The 22,829-nt window shown below is 40.1% G+C and overlaps 1 protein-coding gene across 4 annotated transcripts in view; it reads right to left on the bottom strand.

Moving 5' to 3' along the window:
- The window catches only part of dip2ba (DIP2 acetate--CoA ligase B (putative)a), a 69,354-nt gene that overhangs the window by 31,924 nt on the left and 14,601 nt on the right, over positions 1 to 22,829 (bottom strand). For 2 of the 4 annotated variants that reach the window (XM_086048072.1, XM_086048090.1), the window contains exons 2-7: positions 9,191 to 9,253; positions 2,341 to 2,496; positions 2,123 to 2,248; positions 1,451 to 1,687; positions 1,226 to 1,357; positions 274 to 285 (exon numbers count right to left, since the gene is read on the bottom strand). In XM_086048072.1, the coding sequence (XP_085904198.1) occupies positions 274 to 285; positions 1,226 to 1,357; positions 1,451 to 1,687; positions 2,123 to 2,248; positions 2,341 to 2,496; positions 9,191 to 9,253 (726 nt within the window). The remainder of the gene's footprint in view (positions 1 to 273; positions 286 to 1,225; positions 1,358 to 1,450; positions 1,688 to 2,122; positions 2,249 to 2,340; positions 2,497 to 9,190; positions 9,254 to 22,829) is intronic. The other 2 variants (XM_086048082.1, XM_086048098.1) reach the window with 1 other exon arrangement.

The raw sequence follows: 22,829 nt of genomic DNA, 5'->3' as shown, positions 1-22,829 counted from the left end.
AAAAACCAATAAAAGCAAACATTGTCCACACGTGCAACTCTAACACATATTGCTACTGTAGCACACACTCACTCGCACAGTCGGGGTCAAAATCAGCGAGAGGAAAGATTTGAAAGCTAGTTGGACAGACGCAGGTCGGAGAATTCAGGAAAAAAAAAAAGAGCGTAGGAGGTTGTCTAAGCCTAAATTACAAGACACACATGGAGAGTGACAGGCTGGAAAGCAAGCTGACACGGGAGTCTTCAGCATCCCTCCCCTTCCCACTTGTATTACCTTTTCGCTTTCCTTTTTAAATGAAAGTCAAGATGGATTAAGGGACCCAAAAGAAAGAAGACAAAATGTGTGATTAGCGTCATGTTCCTTGACTTAACCCTTGTATGGAGTTTGGGTCTGTGGGACCCATTTTCAGTTTTTACAAGGCATAACTGAAACCTTCTCCTCATGGTGATAATACACTGTTATGGGATTTTCTTTTTCTTTTATTACATTTTATTTGTAAATATGGAGTAGCACATTTAATGTGATCTAACAAAGGTAAAGGGCAAATATTAACAATGTCTGCCGTTCATATGACTTGCAATTCGGATGTAGTAAACATCTGCTGAGCATTTTAACAGAAAATCATTTGATTGTGTTGTTTTGACAACCCAAAACTCTAATGGGTCCAACAGACCGATGAACACTGGCTAAGTAACAAAAATACGAACACCACACAAGGGTTAAATGAACACACTCAATTGACTGTCATCACCACAGATGCATACCAGTAAAAAAAAAAAAAAAAAAAAAAAACCTAAAAAACATTCATTTAGTAGCTCAATTCAAAAAGCGAAACTAGCATTTTATAGATTCACTACACATAGTATGAAGTAGTTGATGATTTAATCTTTTGACAATTGATTTCAGACAGCTAACAAAAAACAAAATTCACCATCTCAAGGAATTAGGTTTCATAAGAGACAATCAAACACACTGTTATTATTGAAATAAGGTCGAAAATGGCATGTTTAATTCATCTGCATAATACATCGTTTTACATTTGAATTGAACTACTGAAACAAATGAACTATTCTTTTATATAACAAATTATTGAGAAGCACCTGTATGACTGATTGATTAAGAAGTGATTGCTGGGTTTTATTTCCCACACAGTAAAATAGTACACAGGCACGCACACATGTGATATCACCACGACTTTTGTGCGATTGTATGTGTTTATATTTACCATCAGCAGTATCCAGCATGCTCGAACGGCTCTGCCCACGGCTCATGCCCCTGACGGCGGGAGGCAGGTCCATTCTTGAGCCTCTGTCCTGGGCGGTGGAGGACGACGTCACATCTGGAGGAACACTGTTCTCTAATGGAGAACCACAAAGCGAGCCGTGCTGAGGTGGATGTCTACAGAGCATAGCAAACGCATTGACATGCGTTGTTGATGAAGGGAGTTTACCGATGCGCGTGTGGGCCAGTACATCGGCCAGCAAAGAAGCAGCAGGCTGAGGCGGGGGCTGGGGCTGGCTTTTCGGCTCTCCGTGGGAGAGGGTGGAGGACGCAGAGGAGGAAGTGGAGGAGCTTTGGACGGAACGGTTGATCCAGTAATCAGGACTCTGCAGCCCCTGGGCCAGCGCCGCGCTGAGGGCGGCCTTTCTGCGCAGCGAGCCCTCATCCTCTGATGCAGAAGATGTGTCTGGTGGAAAGAAAATGACATTTGAAATCTGATCGAAACTTATACACAGGTGTACCATGTTGACGCAATGCTCCAAAAATTTTACAATTTGCAGTTTCACCAAAACACCGGGGAACACTATACCCCAAAGTTGAAACAATTTTTGGAGCCCGCACTGTCCACGGACCACATTTACTAGCCCTCATTTTAGCCAGCATGAAAGGATGAACCCTGTTATTGTTCCATTGCTTTGGGCTTCATAGGACTCACAGGTAAGCCTACATATACAGTAAGATTATGAGTTTTGTTCAATATTGTTTTAAATCATGGACAGTGCTGGTTCTAGGAGGGCCACCACCAATCTAAGCTGCGCACGTGGGCAAGGCAAATGCTTATTATCGGACCACGGGCAAGTTAAAAATATCTCTGCGGAAACATGTTAGGCATTATTTGTACCTGGAGGCGTGCAAGCATCACCAGGAGACTGGACAAAAGCTGAGCGTCGCTTGGTTGGCATGGGCAGGGCCATCTTCTCCTCTTTGTGTTTGGCTAGCGCTGCCTGCACAGCTTCTGTGTGAATGTCTACACAAATGAATATAGAGAATGAGAACAGTAGTAAGTGAAATACTGTACATTAAATATTACATCTCCTAAGCTTTGTGGGTGGTTTGAACCTGATCTATAGCGCTCATCTCTGGCCCCTCCACTCCGGTGTGCACGATGGTGTCTGGAGGCTGAAGATGTGGATGGGCCCGGGGCCTCGGGGCTCGGCGTGGGCTCACCGCTGTGGCCCCCAGAGAGCTGCACATCTGGCAGAGTGGCGTCCGCATCTGAAGCAAAGTCATTAAAGTTAATGAAAGTTAACGTAATAATTAAAACTAAAACTGGAAAAACATTTTCCTGAATTAAATGTTTAAAAATGCTGAATTAAAAAAGTGTTTCGAAAAAACAACAACTATATCCTGAAGTTTATTAAACTAACTAAAACTATAGCAAAAATGTCCTTCGCATTCGTCTGTGTGAATTAATATCATACATGAGGTTTCGAAGTTCATTTAAAATGTTTTATTTGGGCATTGCTGTACGTCTATACAGAAGAAGGAAGGTCAAACGGTTGTTTGAGAAAAGTAGTTTACTTTACTTTATTATACAACATTTAGTGACCTTTTTTTTTTTAAATCTTGCACTCAACAAATACGGTATATATAGAAAGTAAAATAAAAAAAACTACAGTAAAATGACAAATTTTCAGAAAATAAACACTAACAAGGCTGCTTTAAAATATAATTAAAATTGACTGAATTTTAAAAATGCCCAACACAATAAAAACTAACAATGAAAAACTATTATAACGCTGATAGCATATGGTGGTTGAATTAATAAATATGAATAAATGCTGCACGATACACCAAGAACTCTAAATTCACCCTAGCAATAAAACATCTGAACATAACATCCTGTGTTAAGAGACAGAAAGCGAGACACCAGCATGGTTCTCTTGAGAATCCAAATCCTTTAGGATTTGACACCTCAGATGGCTTAATAGATACTGGGTGAAATTGTTGGGGGACATTTACTGGGGAAGGGGTTACTTTATCCTCTTTCTGAATAGTTCCCAGAACCTTCCCCTTTAGACTGAATGGTATACCCCTGGTTAGGCAGATCTATCAAATCTATCAAATCTAATATTGACCACTAGAGTGTGACAGAGAGATGATATCATGCACATACATAGTACACGTATATATAAATACATACATACACATATATACACATACACATATATACACACACACACCCACACCCCCACACACACACACCCACACCCCCACACACACACACCCACACGCACACAAAAAATCAACTCCTAATGTCTAATATGGCCATTTAGGACTTCTTTTTAATTGGTACAGTGTATACAAGGTATCCTGCCAGACATTGTGAGCTGAATGTTTTAACAATTATTAGGCAAAAGTGTTAAATTAAATGAAGACAAAGTTTTATTGAATTTTTTTTGTTTTTCCATAATGAAAAAGACTTGAAGTGCAATTTAAGGCACCTTTCTTAAAACATGGACAGCACATGACAAAGTAATCTAGGTCCACAATATAGAAAAAGAAGTTTAAAAAAAAAAAAAAAAAAAAAAAAAATCAGCGGCTGTTGAGCTACCAGCTAATGATAACAGCTGCTACCCACTAACGCCGGAGACTTGTGCCGTATCATACAATGACAGCGTAATTAACCAGCGGTTTGTTCGTGTCCTAAATTAGCGACTGAATATGATTTTGTTTTGTTGGTGTTGGTAGTAGGCTTGTCACGATACTAGAATTTCAACTTCGATACCGATACCCAGTTCAGTATCGATACTCGAAACCATTTCGATACCACACGGAACAATTTCAAGCACAGGCTTTTTTTTTTTTTTTTTACTGTAAAACTTTTGTTTAATCGCCCAAAACTTAAATGATCATTAATACAATAGTTTTTTTTAAGAGGTAGTGCAAAGAAATAGTACAACGTCAGTATTTAAATTCGACAACCCTCTGTGCAGTCAATGCCTGGAACACACTTTAAAGAAAGATATCTATATATCTATATCTATAGATATCTACATCTATATATCTATAGATCTATATCTACATCTATATATCTACAGATCTATAGATCTATATCTACATCTACATATCTATAGATATCTATCTACACATCTATATCTATCTATCTACACATCTATATCTATCTATCTACATCTATATCTATCTATCTACATCTATATCTATCTATCTACATCTACATCTATATCCACCTACATCTATATCCATCTACATCTATCTATCTATCTATCTATATATATCTATATATATATATACACACACACACATACATATTGTATATACACATATATACATATTAGGCCTGCACGATGTGTCTTTTGAACATCGCGATTGCGGTATGCACATGCGCGATAGTCACATCGCAGGACGTGGAATGTTTTAACTTTTTTTTTTTCTTATATCACGCAAACTTTTGTTTTGCTTCAAAAAAGCAGCAAGCTACTCCGTGCTACACAGCCTGTCTCACTCACCCCCTCCTTCCTGCCAAGCAGTCACCGGCCCCTTCCACTCCACTCTCACAGCGACTGCTGTCTGCCATGAAAACACTCATGGAGGAGACGACAGCGGCAAAAGCGGCAGTGGATTTAGTCCCCAAAAGAAAGTCAACATCCAAAATATGAAAGTATTTCGGCTATAAAAAGGAAGATTCAGAACAACAAAACATCCTTTGCCAACAGTGCCTCGCCGTTATTGCTGCAATCGCCGTCACAAGCCCCTGTATGAGCAGTTCAAACTAAGAAGTGGGACCCGAGGTGAAACTTCATCGACTCAAAAAACAATGACAGACGACTTCTCCATCATAACTCCTTATGATAAGAAGTCCAAACAGCGCCGACAAATCACGGATGCAATATGTTTTACAGACCGTTTTAGTTATTGTTATATTTTTGTGAACAACTCAGGGGACTAATGCACTTGATCTTTAAGTTTGAATATTTTTGTTCTAATTTGTTTACAAAGGTTTTTTTTATCTTAATGTTATATTTTTGTAAACAACTCAGGCGGTAGTACACCTGCTTTTTAATTTTTAAATATTTTATAGTTTAGTTTAAAGGCGTTTATAACTTTGCTGCTGCTTTAGAGGTTTTTTATTTCCTTCAATTTTTTTTAAATGACTCAAGGGTCTAGTGCACCTGCTCTTTTTATTTTTTTTGTTTAAAATATGTTTAATATTTTGCTGCTGTTTACATTGATGTGTGAAATACAATGTTAAATAATTATGTTACAGAGACATGACCTCTGTGATCCCTTTTATATACAGCAATCATCATTCACAGATGAACCCCCTTAGTCTGGATTAAACGATATTATATGAATAAATTGATGTCATGGTGAGTTAACCAAGTTATTCCCAAACAAATCTATTCAAGTCATCTGATGAAAATTCTATTTTTAACATCGCAACATATCGCAACCCCCCCAAAAATCGCAATGTCATTTCTTTCCAACATTGTACAGCCCTAAAACATACATATGCATACATACATACATACATACATACATACATACATACACATACAGTACTGTATATATACACACATATACAGAGATGATACCATCCTGACCATGCACCATGATGTGCATGCATTCTGCAATTTCAACTTACTCGCTTTCTTTTACAGGGAACATACTTTAAAGTTAAGACTTCCAATAAAAATGACTATTATCATATTAAAGCATTAATTTATTAACACTAGAGCCACAATTTTTAAAGTGTTACCGAAAAGAGCCACATTATACATATAGAACAGCATTTGAGCTCACAAGCTATGCTAGCTTTGCTGTGTATTTGTGCCGGTGTTGCTCTTTTGTTTCTTTTTTTTTAGTGGGGTTGCCATTAAATTCAACAAAAACTGTGTAAAAATGTCCTCTGTTGAACTTCATATTTTTGTTATGATCTGATTTTTTCCCCCTCTCATTTTAAAAGTGAACTTGGTAGGCAACACTACTCAATGTTTTTTTTCCCCTCGATTTTGTTTGCCTCAAAGTGCATGCGTGAGATGCACGTAGCTGGTACCTCGCTTGCCGAATGTCATCTGTTCAATTGTCGCGTTGGGACAATCCCTTTATCATACGCGCAACAGCGTGCCCATATTTGGAGGTGCTGACGTGGCAGCCAACCAGGAAGTAAAAAGTGAGGATTTTCCTTCTGATTTACAAAATGTATCTTTCGTTGTTACAAAAGAAAGCCCAGCCTTTGCTCATTTTAAAAAAGAAAAATCAATCAATCAATCAATCAATCACATTTTATTTATATAGCACTTTTCATACATAAAAATGCAACTCAAAGTGCTTTAAAACATTCAAAGCAAAACATAGAATTATCTTCAATCAAAAGAAAAGATAAATTATTTAAAAGTTGTTGAAAGCCAAACTAAAAAGGTGTGTCTTGAGCTTCCTCTTAAAAATATCAACAGTCTCTGCAGACCTGACATCCTCTGGCAGGCTATTCCAAAGGTGAGGACCAAAACGGCTGAATGCAGCCTCGCCATGCATTTTGGTCCTCACCCTTGGAATAAATAAAAGGCCGGCGCCAGAGGACCTCAGGATCCGCGAGGGCTGTTATGATAAAAGCAAATCAGATAAATAAGATGGCCCAAGACCATTAACACATTTATAAACTAATAAAAGTACTTTAAAATCGATCCTGAAACACACAGGGAGCCAATGCAGCAATTTCAAAACTGGCGTAATGTGCTCCCGCCCTCTGGTTCTCGTCAGCACCCGAGCGGCTGAATTCTGCAGTAGTTGCAGTGGTGAAATGCTCTTTTTCGGGAGGCCAGAGAGCAGGGCATTACAGTAATCTAAACGACAGGAAATAAAGGCATGCATCAGCACTTCCGTGTTAGCCTGAGAGAGAAACGGGCGGACTCTGGCGATATTCTTAAGGTGATAAAAACCAATCTTGGTTACATTTTTAATATGAGGAATAAAACTGAGCTCAGAGTCAAAAATGACACCAAGGTTCTTCACACAGTGTGAGGGATTAAAAATGTGTAGTTTTGGCAAAAGCTTCTCTCTCTGACCTTCGGGACCGATAACTAAAACCTCAGTCTTGTCCTGATTGAGCTGTAGGAAATTATCTGCCATCCATGACTTGATATCTAAAATGCAATTTAAAAGGGTATCAATGGGTCCTGTGTCATCAGGAGACACGGCAATATACAGCTGCGTGTCATCAGCATAGCTGTGAAAGCTGATGCCGTGTCCCCTGATGACATCCCCGAGGGGAAGCATATAAAGATTAAAAAGTAGGGGGCCTAAAATCGAACCTTGAGGAACCCCACATTTAATTTCATGAGTTTTAGAGGAACAAGTATCCATACTTACAAAGAAATATCGGTCTGTGAGATAGGAATAAAACCAGTCAAAAACAGTACCAGAGATGCCCACTAGATTTTTAAGTCTATTTAATAAAATTTGGTGATCTACTGTATCAAAAGCAGCGCTTAGATCCAGTAGCACCAAGACTGTGAGTTTTCTCACGTCTGCAGTGCACCTAATATCATTTAAAATCAAGAGGAGACACGATAGAGCTTTCTGTGTTAATACAGTAAACACACTTGATTGATCAAAGCTTTGCCCATTCTAATCATGCCGTCACTTTTAAATTAATAAAGTCCGCCAAAATAGCAGTAAATTGCTTGCAAACCCCTCCCCCATCGAAAACGCTTTCTGAAGTCATGACGGCACCGCCGTCAGGTAGAATACAGAGGGTACAGAAAGTATTCAACCCCCTTGAAATTTTTCACTTTCCGTGTCATTACAGCCATTTGCCAAAATCAAAAAGTTAATTATATTTCTCATTACTGAAATGTAGACATTTTTGCAAATTTAATAAAAAGGAAAAACTGAAATCTCATAGTCACGGATGGTGTAGTGGTACATTCGCCTGAGTTGTGTGCACCCACTCAGTGAATGTGTCTGTGTGTGTGCCCTGCGAGTGTCTGGCGACCAGTTCCGAGTGTAGTTCGCCTTCGCCCATAGTCAGCTGGGATAGGCTCCAGCACCTCCCTACAACCCTGTACAGGATTAGCGGTGTGGTGTGGAAGATGAAATATGATATGGTCAGAAGTATTCAGACCCTGACGCATTTTATTGAGTGAATGCGCCCTTTTGAGCTAGTACAGCCATGAGTCTTCTTAATCAAGTCCAATCAGTTTACTCAAGTCCAATCAGTTTAATTAAACACAGCTGGACTCCCATAAAGGAGCAGCATGTGAGTTAAATATGAAGGTCGCTGCAAAGGGTCTGAATACTTATGACCAAATGATATTTCAGTTTTTCTTTATTACTAAATATGCTAACATTTCTACATTTCAGTTTTTTTCTGTCAAGACTGAGTGCTGAGTGTACATTGAGAAATAAAATGAACTTTTTCGATTTTGGCAAAGGGCTGCAATGACAAAAAAGTGAAAAATTCCAAGGGATCTGAAAACTTTTCGTACCCACTGTATGTTTCAATCCGAGGGGGTTTGCCGTCGCCGACCACCCAGCAACGTTCCATTCTGTTGTGCCGCCCCTCACCACATACACATAAATGGGGTTGACAACGGCAAAGTTCAGAGGGAAAAGAGCCGCTTGAAACCCGGCAAAGAGCCGCATGCGGCTCGTGAGACGCGGGTTGACCAGGCCTGATATACCGCCTCCATAGTGGCGAACCCTGCAACTGCGGTTAAACTAGGTTGCTGCCGCAGAGGGAAATCAACAGCGCTGTGTTGAGCAACGGCAATCGTTCTGGCTGGAGGCAGGCACACAAATAGCTGAAGGCAGCTGCCTCTCAATTTTGAATGTAGGAAAAACCCTGTATATACTTAAGTGTACATGTATACTTAGAAGTTTTTATGGGTCAACAATTGTCACAAACAAAGAACATGAAGCAAACATAACATTTGGTGGGTGGTCTTACTGGGCAAACAGGAGGCCAGGAGCTTGGCTCTCTTCTTTTCAAAGCCTTTCTGTGTGATGTCACCTAGGAGAGAGGACAGTGACGCCAAACTGTTATATTTGTATTTCTATTGCTGCACACAATTCACTGTAGAGGCGCACACACACTCATGCATGCACACTCACATTCATCAAGCAGATCAAGAGCGCTACTCTGAAATGAACACACCCCTGGAGCTCCAGGAGTTTTCCAGGATGGAGGCTAGGGCTGGGCAATATAGACAAAATTTCATATCTCGATATTCATGCCACATTCCTCAATAACGATACTGTAGCAATATTACTAGGAAAGCTTTTTTTTTTTTTTTAATATGAAAAATCAAAATATCAACCAAAAAGGATACGGAAAGTGCATTTTTTTTAATAAGGCAGTCAGTTACTGACAGTCATCAACATCAACAAAGTTAACAATACATTGAAAAAGAATTCAATTCACATTGAACTGCCACTGTGCTTTAACAATAAATAATTTTATGCTACAACAGAAGTGCTTGTTTACATGCGTGTGCGAGTGTGCATGTGTTAACTGCATCAATGTGTGTGTTGTTTCGTACAAATTTGTCCATGCAAAGAATTTGACCATTGCAAAGAATAATAGTTAGAATAATAGTTAGCCACTCACCCCCACATTTACAATAGAGTAGTGGTGGCAGAGTCGATCGCGGGAGCTCTGATATAAGTCATGTCAGTGATATAGACGACACGCTTGCGGACTTTAAAGCCGTGAAACCATCCAAACGTGATGTAAGGTTAAGATCTATGTTCGTAGACGTCTTTGAGAACACAGCATGGGAATTACCACTCGATTTTTTTCAATTAAAAAGAGTGCCTCACTTGCATCTTCGATTGAAACAGTAAAGATGAATAAACCCGGCCTGTGTGAAAGCCACATGTCTAAATGTCAATTTTTGGGGAAATTATGTTTATATCTGCTACAGGGGCAGAGATATTATTTTGTAGGTGGCGAAAATGTCAGGTTTTCAAGGGTGACTCCAAAGACGACCGTAGGTTTTAGAGAGATGTCTCACGAGGGGCTTCAGGCTTTAATGGGTTAATAGGATTTGATGTATGGACTCCCTGCAAAGTCGACTGTGCCAGCCAAGTTTTTTTTAATCCACAAAAAGATAGTGTCAGTCAAGGAACACACAGGTTGCTACCAGGGATGTCACAATATCACCGATATTGTGATATCGTGATGCCACGATATATCTTCGTCGTCATGTCACGATATTAATAGCAGAAAATCTGTTCAAAATCCCAAGTTGTTTTCATTTGTGCAGTTCCAACACCCTCTGGTGGTTAGTTTATTAGTGCAGTTTAATTTAATGCCACCTATGTTTAAGACTAGTTGTGGGCAATATGGGAAATTCGGACAGATCTTTTTCTTAAGTCGGGGCACATGAAATGATAGGGCGGGGCAATTATTATTTTTACCGACCAAAAGTAATGGTTCAATTACTTTTGCTTGTATGATATCATTCTAACACCATTTTACGATTAGAATTTGTAGATTTTATGGATAATGAAATGGCCACATCCAATGTGGCGGACACGCTACTGTATGTAACAGAAAACTCACCCTGCTCAAGATGGTGTCTGCAGCAGAAGTTTTAAAAACAAAGAAAAGAGATCTAGCGGGGCCACAAGCATCTTGATGGGCAGAAACATCCCTCTAAAGCCCGCCCATAGAGACAGGTGTGTATCCATGTAATTGTACCAATTTATTCCGTTTACTTGACTGCACTGCTTACAGTTCGAGTCCATGGATGTAATTTTTTTCCCCCAATCAGATTTCAGCCTCTACAGCACAGGTGTCAATCTCAAGGCCCGGGGGCCAGATCTGCCCCGTGAGATCTTATGTGGCCGGCGAAGGCAAATCAGGTGTATTGACTTGATGTGTTTCTTTGAAATTGTCTTCACTGTTAACACAACACATGAGATATTGCAAGCATTTGTTACAAATCCCTAATTTAACATAAATTGAAAAAGAGTTGAACAAACAAACAATTTACTGGCTTCTGATTTCAAAACTAGGTATCCATCAATTTGTTGGGTATATGTGATAATATAAGGCGATCATACATTTGTATGAGTTCACAGTCGTAGCGGCCCTCCGAGGCACACCACAACTATGATGTGGCCTGTGACAAAAATGAGTTTGAGACCCCTGCTCTACAGTATGTGGCCAATCATGATCGGAGCACCACTAGTTGAATGCCTGACTTTTTAATCTTCATATGTGGGATCTGTAACAGATAAACATGAAACATGAAAACTCTTGTGTGTACCAGGTCAAGTTAGATTTTCTGATATAAGCAGCTCAGAAAAAATAACTTGGTTGTTTAATTTGACACTTGATGAGGGGGCAACTACAGAGACCTAAAAATGCATATACCAGCAATGAAAAAGTCACATTTCGGGAGGGAAGAAGATTTGTCAAAAAATAAAAGAACATTTCCTGGTGTGCACATGACAACAATGGAATGGAGAGGAAATAAAAAGGTGGGTGCAAAGAGAGGGAAACCGTTTTTTCCCACGATTTTGTATCTTTCATTAGAGACTGCCAAAATCATAGTGTTGAACTGGCTTAAAGGGGAAATAGAAAATTAGCTTTTTAATTCCTTAAATACAAGTAGTTGTGTGTCTGAAGTGCCTACCCACGCATCAAATGTAAGATTAAACAACAAAATAAGTATTTTATAATAAGCATAATAACTATAATAAGTGTATATAAACAATAAAATAAGAATAGAATCTGTGACCCGTTTGTGAACAAACCAAATGAATCAGCTTCTGGAGATCACCAATGACAGTGATCTTAAACGGCATGCATGTGTAGTAAGACATTTGACAGAACAGACTATGGTCAGTCAGGAGCACTGAGAAAAAAAAAAAGCCCGCAGCATTGGCGATCACATTTGATCATGTGGTCTGAAATCGCAATTTCAATCAGAAAACTTTAAATTATCTGGCCATACTTTACTACCATCATTGATGCCGCACTCCTATCCAATTTCCGCTCAAAAGTATAAAATAATAATAATTCAGCTGAATGACGGTTCCTCTCGAAAAATCCATGAATGGGGGTCACTTGTAGGGCTGGGCGATATGACCCCAAATCAATATCACGATAAATTGGGAAGTTTTACCTCGATAACAATAAATTCACGATTGTCCGTTGTGATTGTGACAAGGTTCTCTTAGTTGAGGTCCCATGCAGAGAGCATCATCGGGGAAATATGCTGTCTTGATCACCCTGGTGCGCAGTTGCCACTTGTCGTCTAATGCACAGTCAGGCTCATATCGGGCTCTGTGGTGCGACTTGTCCACAGGTCGGATGTGGCTGCAAAATGCTTGACATGTCTAAGCTCGGCAGTAACCTTCTCCCTCTCAGTGTTGTATATATTGGGAAGCATGATTGGCGAAAAATATTTTTGCGATGGTATTGTGTACTTGTCGGCTACTTTCATGAGGCGCTTAAACCCCGTGCGCTCCATCGGAGCCATATCCTTCGCTTTGGTAGACGTTCTCTCGTTTAGTGTCACCCGCACGTCTTGAAACTCAACAGCATGTGCTGTAGGTGGTGAAAAAGCTTGGATGTGTTTGCTCAACATAATCTTTGTGGAACCCAAAATACTTCCAAACGAAAGATGTCGAATTTCTTTTCGCGACGAGCACAACAGGATCAACTCTACTAACGTTACTTCGTCTTCAGCTGTGTCAGCCGCTTCTTCATTTCAACCATCAGCCATTTCCTCATCATCTATTTCTCTTCCTTGTCCAGGCTGGATGGGTGGAGTCACGTGACTACACACGCTATACTCCGTCTTAAAGGGGAATGAACATAGCCTACCAATGCACACAGTCAAAACAGGCAAAAACAACTTTTTATTTTTTATTAAAACACTGGATTTACCGACATGGGCAAAATGACGTCAGTTATTGTAGTAAATTTTGGTAACGGTAAGTTTTCGGTTTATCGCCCAGGCCTAGTCCAGGGGCGGAACCATGGGTGGGCCTGGGTGGGCACAGGCCCACCCAGATTGACAGACTGCCCACCCAGTGATATTCATGAAAAAATATATACTTTAAAATTTTTAATAAATTATTATTACATTATTTTTTAATTTTGTTTTTCATTTCATTGAATATTAAGAATGGAAAAATTGTGGTTGTCTAAGGAAGATCTGAACTTTCTATTTTTCATTTTACTTGAATATACGATATGTTGGCACAGGAAGATTGTGCTCAGTGAGAAAAATATTCAGGCCCACCCTGATTTTTCCAGGGCCACCCATTAGCCACATTCTGGCTCCGCCCCTGCTTGTATCTCAAGGATAAACTTTAATTCATAGTTTAGTTGGAAATATATTTTTTAACAGCAGTCCTGGAAAACTTCTCACACAACTGGTATGTGTGCATGTTGGACATTTGCATGCCAGTTGTTTTAGTTTGTTTAGTAAACGTAATGTAGACATGCAATTGTTTATGCTAAGGCGCATACTCAGGCAAAAACACCCATTCAAGCACTGCGATTGGAGAGGACTGGGGCATCATTGTTGCCTAAGTCCGAGTCCTGTCACGCCCACTCCTGATACTCAGTTAGTGCCAGGAGAGGGGAGGGTTGTCGCAGGCCATTAGCAAACAGGAGAGGGCCTGTCGTGGATGTGGGGCAAAACAACAGAGCCAGACTGGCATGACCACACTGACTCTGTGATGGTGACAGCTAGAGGGAAAGCTGGACGTTTGGAGTGCAAGAATGTGGCGCTAGCACAACAGTACTGTAATTGTGTGCGTGCGTGTAATCTGAGGTTAGACGACAGGATATGAGCGTTACTCCACCCTGTGAGTGCCCGCTACCAAAATTGTCTCGGCAAAGGAGGAATGTGCTGATTGAATAAAACCATTCTAAACGAGAGAAAGAAACAACTGGCCGAGAATGTGTGTGGACACAGGTGGTACAGGTTAAGGGCTCTTAATAAATGCAAGCCAACAAATGCTGACTGAGGGCTTCGTTATCAGATCTGTGACTATCCGCATGTGTGTGAATATGCATCATGAATCATGATATCGCTATCAGTGAAAAAGGGGGAAAAAAAACACACATTGAACACAGACATGAACTAAATATTGGACTGTAAGAATGTACCATTCTCTCAATGTTTAAATATTAAGATGCATTCCGTAAAAAGATGACACAAATTTATTTTTCAGGTTAATCATCAGAAATTTTATGAGTCATCTCTGTATGCTATATATGGACCTCTATTGCACCTGTAACTGTAATTTTATAACGCGCACAGATTCACGTTTCAGACTCAGCCTCTAAGGATGGATAGCATTTTAAAACTAAAACATGGCCCAAATGGCATTCAAGATATGCAGCACCTTCCAGCCAGGGTCTGTAACGTGTCTACTCTGAATTTATCCATCATAATATTTTATTCCTGTTATGATGTATATGGGAGGGGAGCGGCGGGGCAATACGGTACAAACCAAAAGTTAAACACTCATTTTCAACATGGTTATATGATATTGTTCGGTCACAATTACTTTCATTGCCTCATCGCTATTCATCCTTCACGCAGCCACTGGAAACGGAAAGGTAATTCAGTCCAACTGTAGGCGACCGGGAGATGAGGATTTCACAACACTTATGCACTGGTCCTCATGGGAAATGTGGTTTTCTTTCAGGCAAAACCGACTGATTTTGTCCATATTCTGCCGCCACAATAAACGAAAACTGAAAGTCTTTCAGTGTAGCTTTAAGCAATATGACACTAGAGGGCTTCATGTTGTTTTCACCAACCATTTCTGACACTGATTCAGTTACTGATTCGGTCAGTGTTTTCCAAAGTAAAAGTAGATGTTTGCAAATGTCTTATTTTGATTAAACACAAACGATTATCAGTGTGCTTTCATGAAGGACTACTACCAATCAGAGAATAAAAATAGCTGTTGAAAGGATGAAATCTGAGGATTTGGACAATTTTGACTCAAACAATGGCTCTAGTCTAAACGATTACTAAAATAGTTGTCGATTAATTTGATAATCAATTAGTTGTCGATTAATCCTGATACCTCAATTCATCCCAAAGGTTTTGCTTTGTTTCACTAGTATGCAGAGGTGGACATTCCGTCTGACCGACAGACTGGTCCGTCTGTCCGTCAATGACGTACGCCCGTTTTGCTGACATTAGACGATAGATGGGAAACTTTAAAAAAAAATAAAATAATAAAAAGGCAGACTAAGCATAAACGGAAGTGGATTTCCGTCCAACTTTGTAATCATAACTAACCTGGTCAAGTCCGAACAGACCTCACAGTCCAATACTGACAGATGCCCGTTTTGCTTAAGAGAGACAGCGACAGACTGCAATGACTGTATATGTACAGCAGGTGGTGGTATGCACCAAAGACAGAATCATTAGTTCCTCAGGCTAAGAACAGTCAGAAGTAATAATAATAATAATAAAAACAATGCATTTTATTTTTCATAAAACTCAAAGATGCTTTACCACAAGAATCAATTAATAAATAAACAAAACCTCCAGTTTAAACAAATACACAAAAACAGTTGCTTTGACTACAAAAACAGTTTTACAGAGAAGTTCTTGTGAGTTCATTTTTACTTTTATTATTTTTGGAGAGAGTGTGGTTAAGAGGTTGTGAAACAGCAATTTGCCGCCCCCCCTCCACTCTATTTCAGAAGGTGGCAGTAATGCAATTTGTTTGCCAACCGCTAAAAGACAGAAAAAGAAGTAGAAGAAGTACAATTAGAAAAAGAAAGAAGAAAAAGAAGATGAATTCGAAGAAAAAAAAAATCATTCTTACTGCGTACTTTATTTCAGTTTTCACAAGGACTAGGAAGCATTTTAATCCACCAGGACCTATACCCTTTGCAATAATCTAGCACGGGATTCTGGTTAAGGTAAGCAGAATTTTAAGTTTTAAAGTAAAACTTTTAAGAGTTAAAGTGGCAGCAGGCTCCCACTTACATTCCACTAGATTGGTAAATAAGCGCAGGCTATTTGAAATGTTGGTAAATAAGCGCAGGCTATTTGAAATGTCAAATGTATGTGAATGTCTTTACACTTGTCCTGTTTGAGCAGCAAGCTGACACAGTATGATGTACAATACAGTGTACTGCATTTACCATTTAAATCAAAGTGGTTCACATAATGGATAGATGGATTTTTCATCTGTCTGACATTTTTTTTCCGGCTTGCTGATAGACGGACTGGTGGAACTTTGATGAATAGATGCGGCGTTGTTAAAATAACATGACGGACTGACCGACAGACGATTACAGTTTGGTTCGGCTTGAAAAATAGACGGCTGATTTAGGGGTGCCCAGGCTGCTGACGGATGACGGACCGTCAAACTTTAGTAAAATGCCCACCTCTGCTAGTATGTATAATTTTTATTAAAGTATCAAATTGATCTACAAAATAAGAATGAAGTACGTACGTCCCCCCCCAATAAAAGAAATCCTTAAAGATTATGAGGAACACATTGACTGTAATTATATTGGAATTAACTGGGTTAAGTGCATGGTATTGTTATCTCTTGCAGTTGACTGGTTGTGGCAAACATTTGAAGTTCTGTTACTTTGAGTGCTTTTGTATTAGATTCCCTCAACGAGAGAGAGAGAGCGAGAAAGAAAGAGAGAGAGCGCATGTGTGCTCGTCATTAAGGTCGGTGTGTTTTGGTTAAACAGAAGCTTACTGACAAATGCCTTTGTATTCATAGTAGACGCGACGATATATTAGCGCAACCAAACGTGAGCGTTACGTGTGTGCTAATTGTGGCAAGCTGTCCCGACACGAAAACTGATTCAGAAATGGAATCAGGCATCAGCCACAGCGTGCTTTCCTTTTCTTTCACTACCGTGCTGTCATGAAAGGCAGGTTTGCATCACATTCAATATTTTTGTTTAAATGTGCCCTAACTTTCAGATTGTTGCTAACAGTTACCATCACACTGCCACAGTGCTTCTGTTTACATCACGGATGACCCAGATTACCACTACTGCGCATGTGCGTCACAGACAGGCACAGGGCCCGGCAAGAGCAGCGGGAGACGGGGACGTTTTGAGAGGGAAAAACAAAACTGCAAAAACATTAATAATGACGTTGACGGATTTGGCCGACGCCATCGTGACTTGTTGACTAATCTTGGCAGATCTACTCATAACACTAACTCCAAACTCCTCATCTCAAACCCTGCCAAAGCAGACCCAAGTCAATCTAAGAGAACCAAACATACAATAAGAGGTACTGTGCCTTCAAGGGGGGTGGTGTGCAAATGACGGCAAGCACATTTTCAGTTAAAGACGCACATACACACACAGGCTGAAAGGGGAAAGAACCTCACCCCGACACAATTTTACTGTATTTATAAAGACTTAAGAGCAGAAAGGTCAAAACAATAGGCCTAAACTGCACTTGGCAGTAAATTGTCATTAATGAGAGCCATTCCACACCACCTGTGTCAGTTCAAGCCGATTTTAGAAGCTTAATGGTGCATTTCACAATGAAAACTTTTTAAGTCTGTTTTCACATTCCAACATGTCTCATTATTTATCCATCCATCCATTTTCTATAGCGCTTATCCCCATTAGCGTCACGGGTAAGCTCGGCGTCCACCCCAGCTGACTGGGCAAGAGGTCGGATATTGGTCGTCAGTTAATTGCAGGATACAGACAAACAACCATTAATGCTTACATTCACACTCAATGGTGCGCAACAAATAATTGATTACATCACAAATAATCAATTATTGTTTATTATAATTAATTAATTATTACATTGCATAAGCCATTATGACGATAGCGATATTTTTTTCAATATATTGTGCAGGCCTAGTCGCCAGCATGGTTGGACAACAAATGGCAATGCTTATCTTTGCCATCTAAGTTCATTATCCCTTATTTTCCTTAGTGTAAGTAAGAAACAATGAATAAAAATCAATTTCATTGTCCATTAATCAGTGTGTAAGGAATAAAAGTGCAGATATCAATGCCATCGGATCCCCTGAAAAATAGTTTAAGCCGATTAAGCACCACTTCTGAACACTTTCTAAAATTCTTTCTTTAGTAAAGTAAAAAAAAAAAAAACATTTGAAATTGAATGAACACTAACATCTCTTTTAGGCAAGCATCATGACGTGTGAACATGAATGAGGTATTTCTCTGCCTATGCATTACAGTGAAACAATGTGTGAGCTAAGTGGCACATGTACAGCCCCACAAAACGCACCATTACTTCTATTCATGTCGCATTTTCAAGAAAACGCATCGCTGATACAATGGTAGCTCCATCCCCCATCAGCATGAAACGCCTTTATTAACTGTACACATGACACTTTGGTATCATTTTTCCTCCATTTCCTAGACCAGATTTCCTCATTAGGGTCACAGTTTAACCTAATATTCCATTGGTTAAGAAGTGCGGGGTAGACCCTGGACTGGTCGCCAGGCAATTGCATGGCACATACAGTATAGACACACAACCACACTTAACGACAATGGAGAGTCTTCAATGAACCAATCGTGCATGTTTTGGGAATAACGGAGGAAGCCTGCATGGGGGTGAAATGATGACGTCACATAACAGTATGATCTCCCCCCAAACTCCATGAACATTAGGGGCTATCTTCCACCAAAATGTGTGTGTGTGTGTGTGTGTGTGTGTATGTGTGTGCGTGCGTGCTGGCATGAGTGGGAACGTACAACTTTTGGGGCCGTTGAAACTTGAAGGTACCAGCGCGGTGGTAACATTAATAATGTTTCCATTCCTTGGAATACAATCGGTGGGACTGTATCAGCCAAGGAAGCCGATTAGAAATGTGCACCGCACCCAACATATGGGAGGGGAGTCACGATCTTTGATTTAGCGCTTTCCTGGGCCAGTTGAATTTCAGGGCTCCAGGAATCCCAGCCAAGATTTGACACAATGCATCGCATTGGGCCAAGAGAGGAGATACACATCAGCTTGTTGAGGGGCTTTCCTGAAGACTTTCACAAAGAGGGAAATTCTGACAACCCCTTGGCAGAATTCCACCAAGCGGATTAGGAAGATGACTATTCAAAAGTCAGCCACAATTCCATGAAGGGAGGGGGCAAAAATAGGAAACTATTGCAGCTTGGCCTTTTGGAAACAGTCCCTGCACTTATGGCCTAAAAAGACTTGAATGTATAAAATGAATTTTGCCTTTACAAAGAAAACAGTGTGCGGCCAAAGAATTACTCAAATGTCCGTGTGGTTTCTTTGTTGAAACACGATGACGCATCTGGCGATACCGACTCATTCTGGTCCTGTAGGTGGCAGTAATTAACAGAAGCTTCGGGAGGTTATATCTGAGTATCTGCAAAAACTCACACTTGCGAGCAAAGACGTATAAGGTGCAAGTTGTCGCTGCATCCACCGACAACACAACGAATCTATTCAACCATCGTTTGGTTTACGATGATGTTATGATGCACCAAAACAAGAAAACACCGAGTTAGATTTGGCGTCGTCCGCAACGCAAATCTCAGTCGTTGAAACACTGAACGCAGCAACCCCCCACCCATCAACATCGGAGAAGACACAAAAAGATAACAGAATCTAATGCCCGGACAAGGCTTCCAAATGTTTAGGGCACAGACTCCACTTTGCAATCGGCACGAGAGATTTATTTTAAATAACATATCTTATGCAAATATACACTACTTTTACTAGCACAAAAATAGCAACCATGCTAAACATTATTACTGTGACTTAAGATAAATTTCTTGTGTAGTCTATAATATGAAGTCCGATTTTTTTGTGTTCATTTTTGTTTCAAATTGCTTCAAATGCAATTTGCAAACATATTATTGGTCATTATATTGTAATACGGTTTATATATGGCCTACTGTAATTTAGAAGTATTGTATAGATTACGTACTAGTATGTAACAGTCAACATTTAAATTAGTTTGACCCAATCAGCATATTCAATCTATAATTGATCAGAAGCAAATTACTTTAACTTTGTTTACTATGTGTAAATATTACTTTAAAAACAAAACAAAAAAGGCTCCAGACAAAGGTCTAAATGTATAGATGAATAGCATGTCTGTTATTCTGCCAAAATTGGCATTTTACTCGTTTGTTTATACAAGGAAATCATACTTTAATTGATACATTTGCACTTTAATTTTTTTTTTTTAAATAATTAATTTAATGCCAATAATGCCCCTTGTACTGCGCTGTGTCCGCCTTGACTTTATTCAATGCAGTGAGCCTCGTAAACTCACCATAGTCTCCCAATTGCTTGTTCTTCAAATGTCGGATTAAGTTGGTTGTGTTGAAACTTTTGTCCATGCTCTCCGCGCGAGGTACCTTTTCACGGCATATACAGTATTACAAGATGCAAACTCCACACACACAGCAGACAATGCTATGTTCACACCAACTGCGGTGGTCGGAATATTCGATCAAAGCCTTTTATTGCCGATCAAAACATCCGATCACCCGCAGCTCATGCTTAGCAGCCTTGTGTCGCGTCCCTCCCCTCTGCTCGCAGCGGAGGCGCGGCTGCGTTAGGGAGCCTTTCTGGCGCAGCGTTTCAATTGCAGTCAATGTAGCTTGCGCGGGCGGGCGCGTGCGCTTGCGTGCAGGATGGCGCGAGTGATGCTTTGGACGGAGGGACGTCGTCGCGGATTAAACAAATAAGCTTTTTTGCCATTTCGTCTCGCGGCAGCCAACCATGAGCACATCCTGGATGATCGGTTAACATTCAGTTTACACGCTTTTAGTCCGCATCATTCATAACCAGCCTGTATTCCTGAGGCATGTTGCACAAACTACGACGGTTTATTAGTGTGACGCCAGCATACACCCAAACATGAGTAAAGTCAAAAGTCTACATACCACAGCAATGAATGAGTGGGAAAATGCACTTTTCTGTAAATTGCAGTTTTGTTGTTCAACTTTATTCTGAATACGTTGGCCAATGTATGAGAATGGGTGTTGTCATGACGACGGCGTTTTTTTCTCTCATTGGGTGACACTTCGTCACACGTCACATATCAAATACATTTTTTTCTCATTCTGATTCCTCTAGTAGTTGGCCCAAAATAATATTCCCAAAAATCAATGTAAGTCAATACATAATTTTTTCAAAAATTGTAAATATTGTCGTAGAATATCATTATGTTTTGCAGAAGCTGTATTTAGCAATTTAAAAGAGATGTTGTTCAAAAACCACAATTGTTCTGTGAAGCAAGAGCGGATTTAAAATATTTTTTTCAAGAATATCGTTAAATTATCGTTCGAGTTTTTGAAAAAATATCGAGATTTTTTTTTTTTTTTGCCCATATCGCCCACCCCTAGATTGGGTTGACTTCCGCTTTAAGTAAACATCCGGCAATGATGTCAAAGGCGTGTCAACATATTTCTGATACGGTGACACGCAAAGCTATTGGCACGCTCTTAACAGGTCAGTAAGCGGGCTGCCGGGCTTGAGGAGGCCACTTTCCAAAAGGATGTGATATTTCACACACAAGCCACTGGCATAACGCTGACCCAAATGTGCTGCTGCCTAATATCCAGGAACATTCCCACACAACTACCTACACACGAAGAGCACTGACTCTTCAGGATGTTGAAAGGGTGGCCGCCGCCCCCGCAATAATGGCAGCACTTGTCTGTCAAAGAAATACTTGTTTTCTCCTACTTGGCCGTAACAGACGATTTTCCTTGCCCGCAGCTGGGTCTATTTATATTCACAAGAGCATTCCTCAGCATTACAATACTTGCATGCTTGATATTGCCAAGCCATAGTTAAAGGGGAAGTCAACCCAAACATATTTTTTCCAGAATATATTCTATGCAGGCCCACTAGTTGAAATATGGCATTCTGATTAAAACTGCGTTTGCGGAATATGAGTTAAGCAGTTTTTAGCCATGTCAGGGGGCAGCAGCCATTTTCTTGTGTCACCATTGTCACTTCTGTTGACTGAAGATGACATCGAAGTTGCTCAGATAACGGCTCAGATAACGACCAATCACGGCTCACCTGTTTTCTGAAGCTGAGCCACGATTAGTCGTTATCTGAGCCCTGAGCAAACTTCGATGTCATCTTTAGTCGACAGCAGTGATAAAATGGCCGCCCCCACTGAGTTGGCTAAAAAAGGGTGGATTTCTCATATTCAACGCATATCAATCGCAATATTAATCAGAATGCCGTGTTTGGACTGGTGGGCCTGCATCGAACATATTCTGGAAAAAAATTATGCTTTGTTTGACTTTCACTTTAAGACAAGCAACCAGCAGGGCAGGGGTGTCAACGTCAAATGGACGGAGGGCCAAATAAAAAATTTTTGCTTCAAGCCGAGGGCCGGACTGATAGACTGTTCATTGAAATTTTTTAAAATGTCCAGATTGGATCGGGTCCTTCGCGCCTGCTGATGATGTCACGCTTTATATTTCTGTAATCTATTTCTTTGCCTCTATGTTTGTCACCACAACCCCCCCACCCCCCCCGGCTGTTGTGTATTTATATTCTGAGTTACTAAATAAAAAATAAAATAAAGTACGTTACTGCTACTTTGCGAGGCAGCTCGTACGTCAC

The sequence above is a fragment of the Filicampus tigris genome, chromosome 1 (genome assembly GCF_054856515.1).
Source record: "Filicampus tigris isolate MCC_2025a chromosome 1, RoL_Ftig_1.0, whole genome shotgun sequence".
Lineage (NCBI taxonomy): Eukaryota > Metazoa > Chordata > Actinopteri > Syngnathiformes > Syngnathidae > Filicampus > Filicampus tigris.
This window is presented reverse-complemented; position numbering and strand designations above follow the sequence as displayed.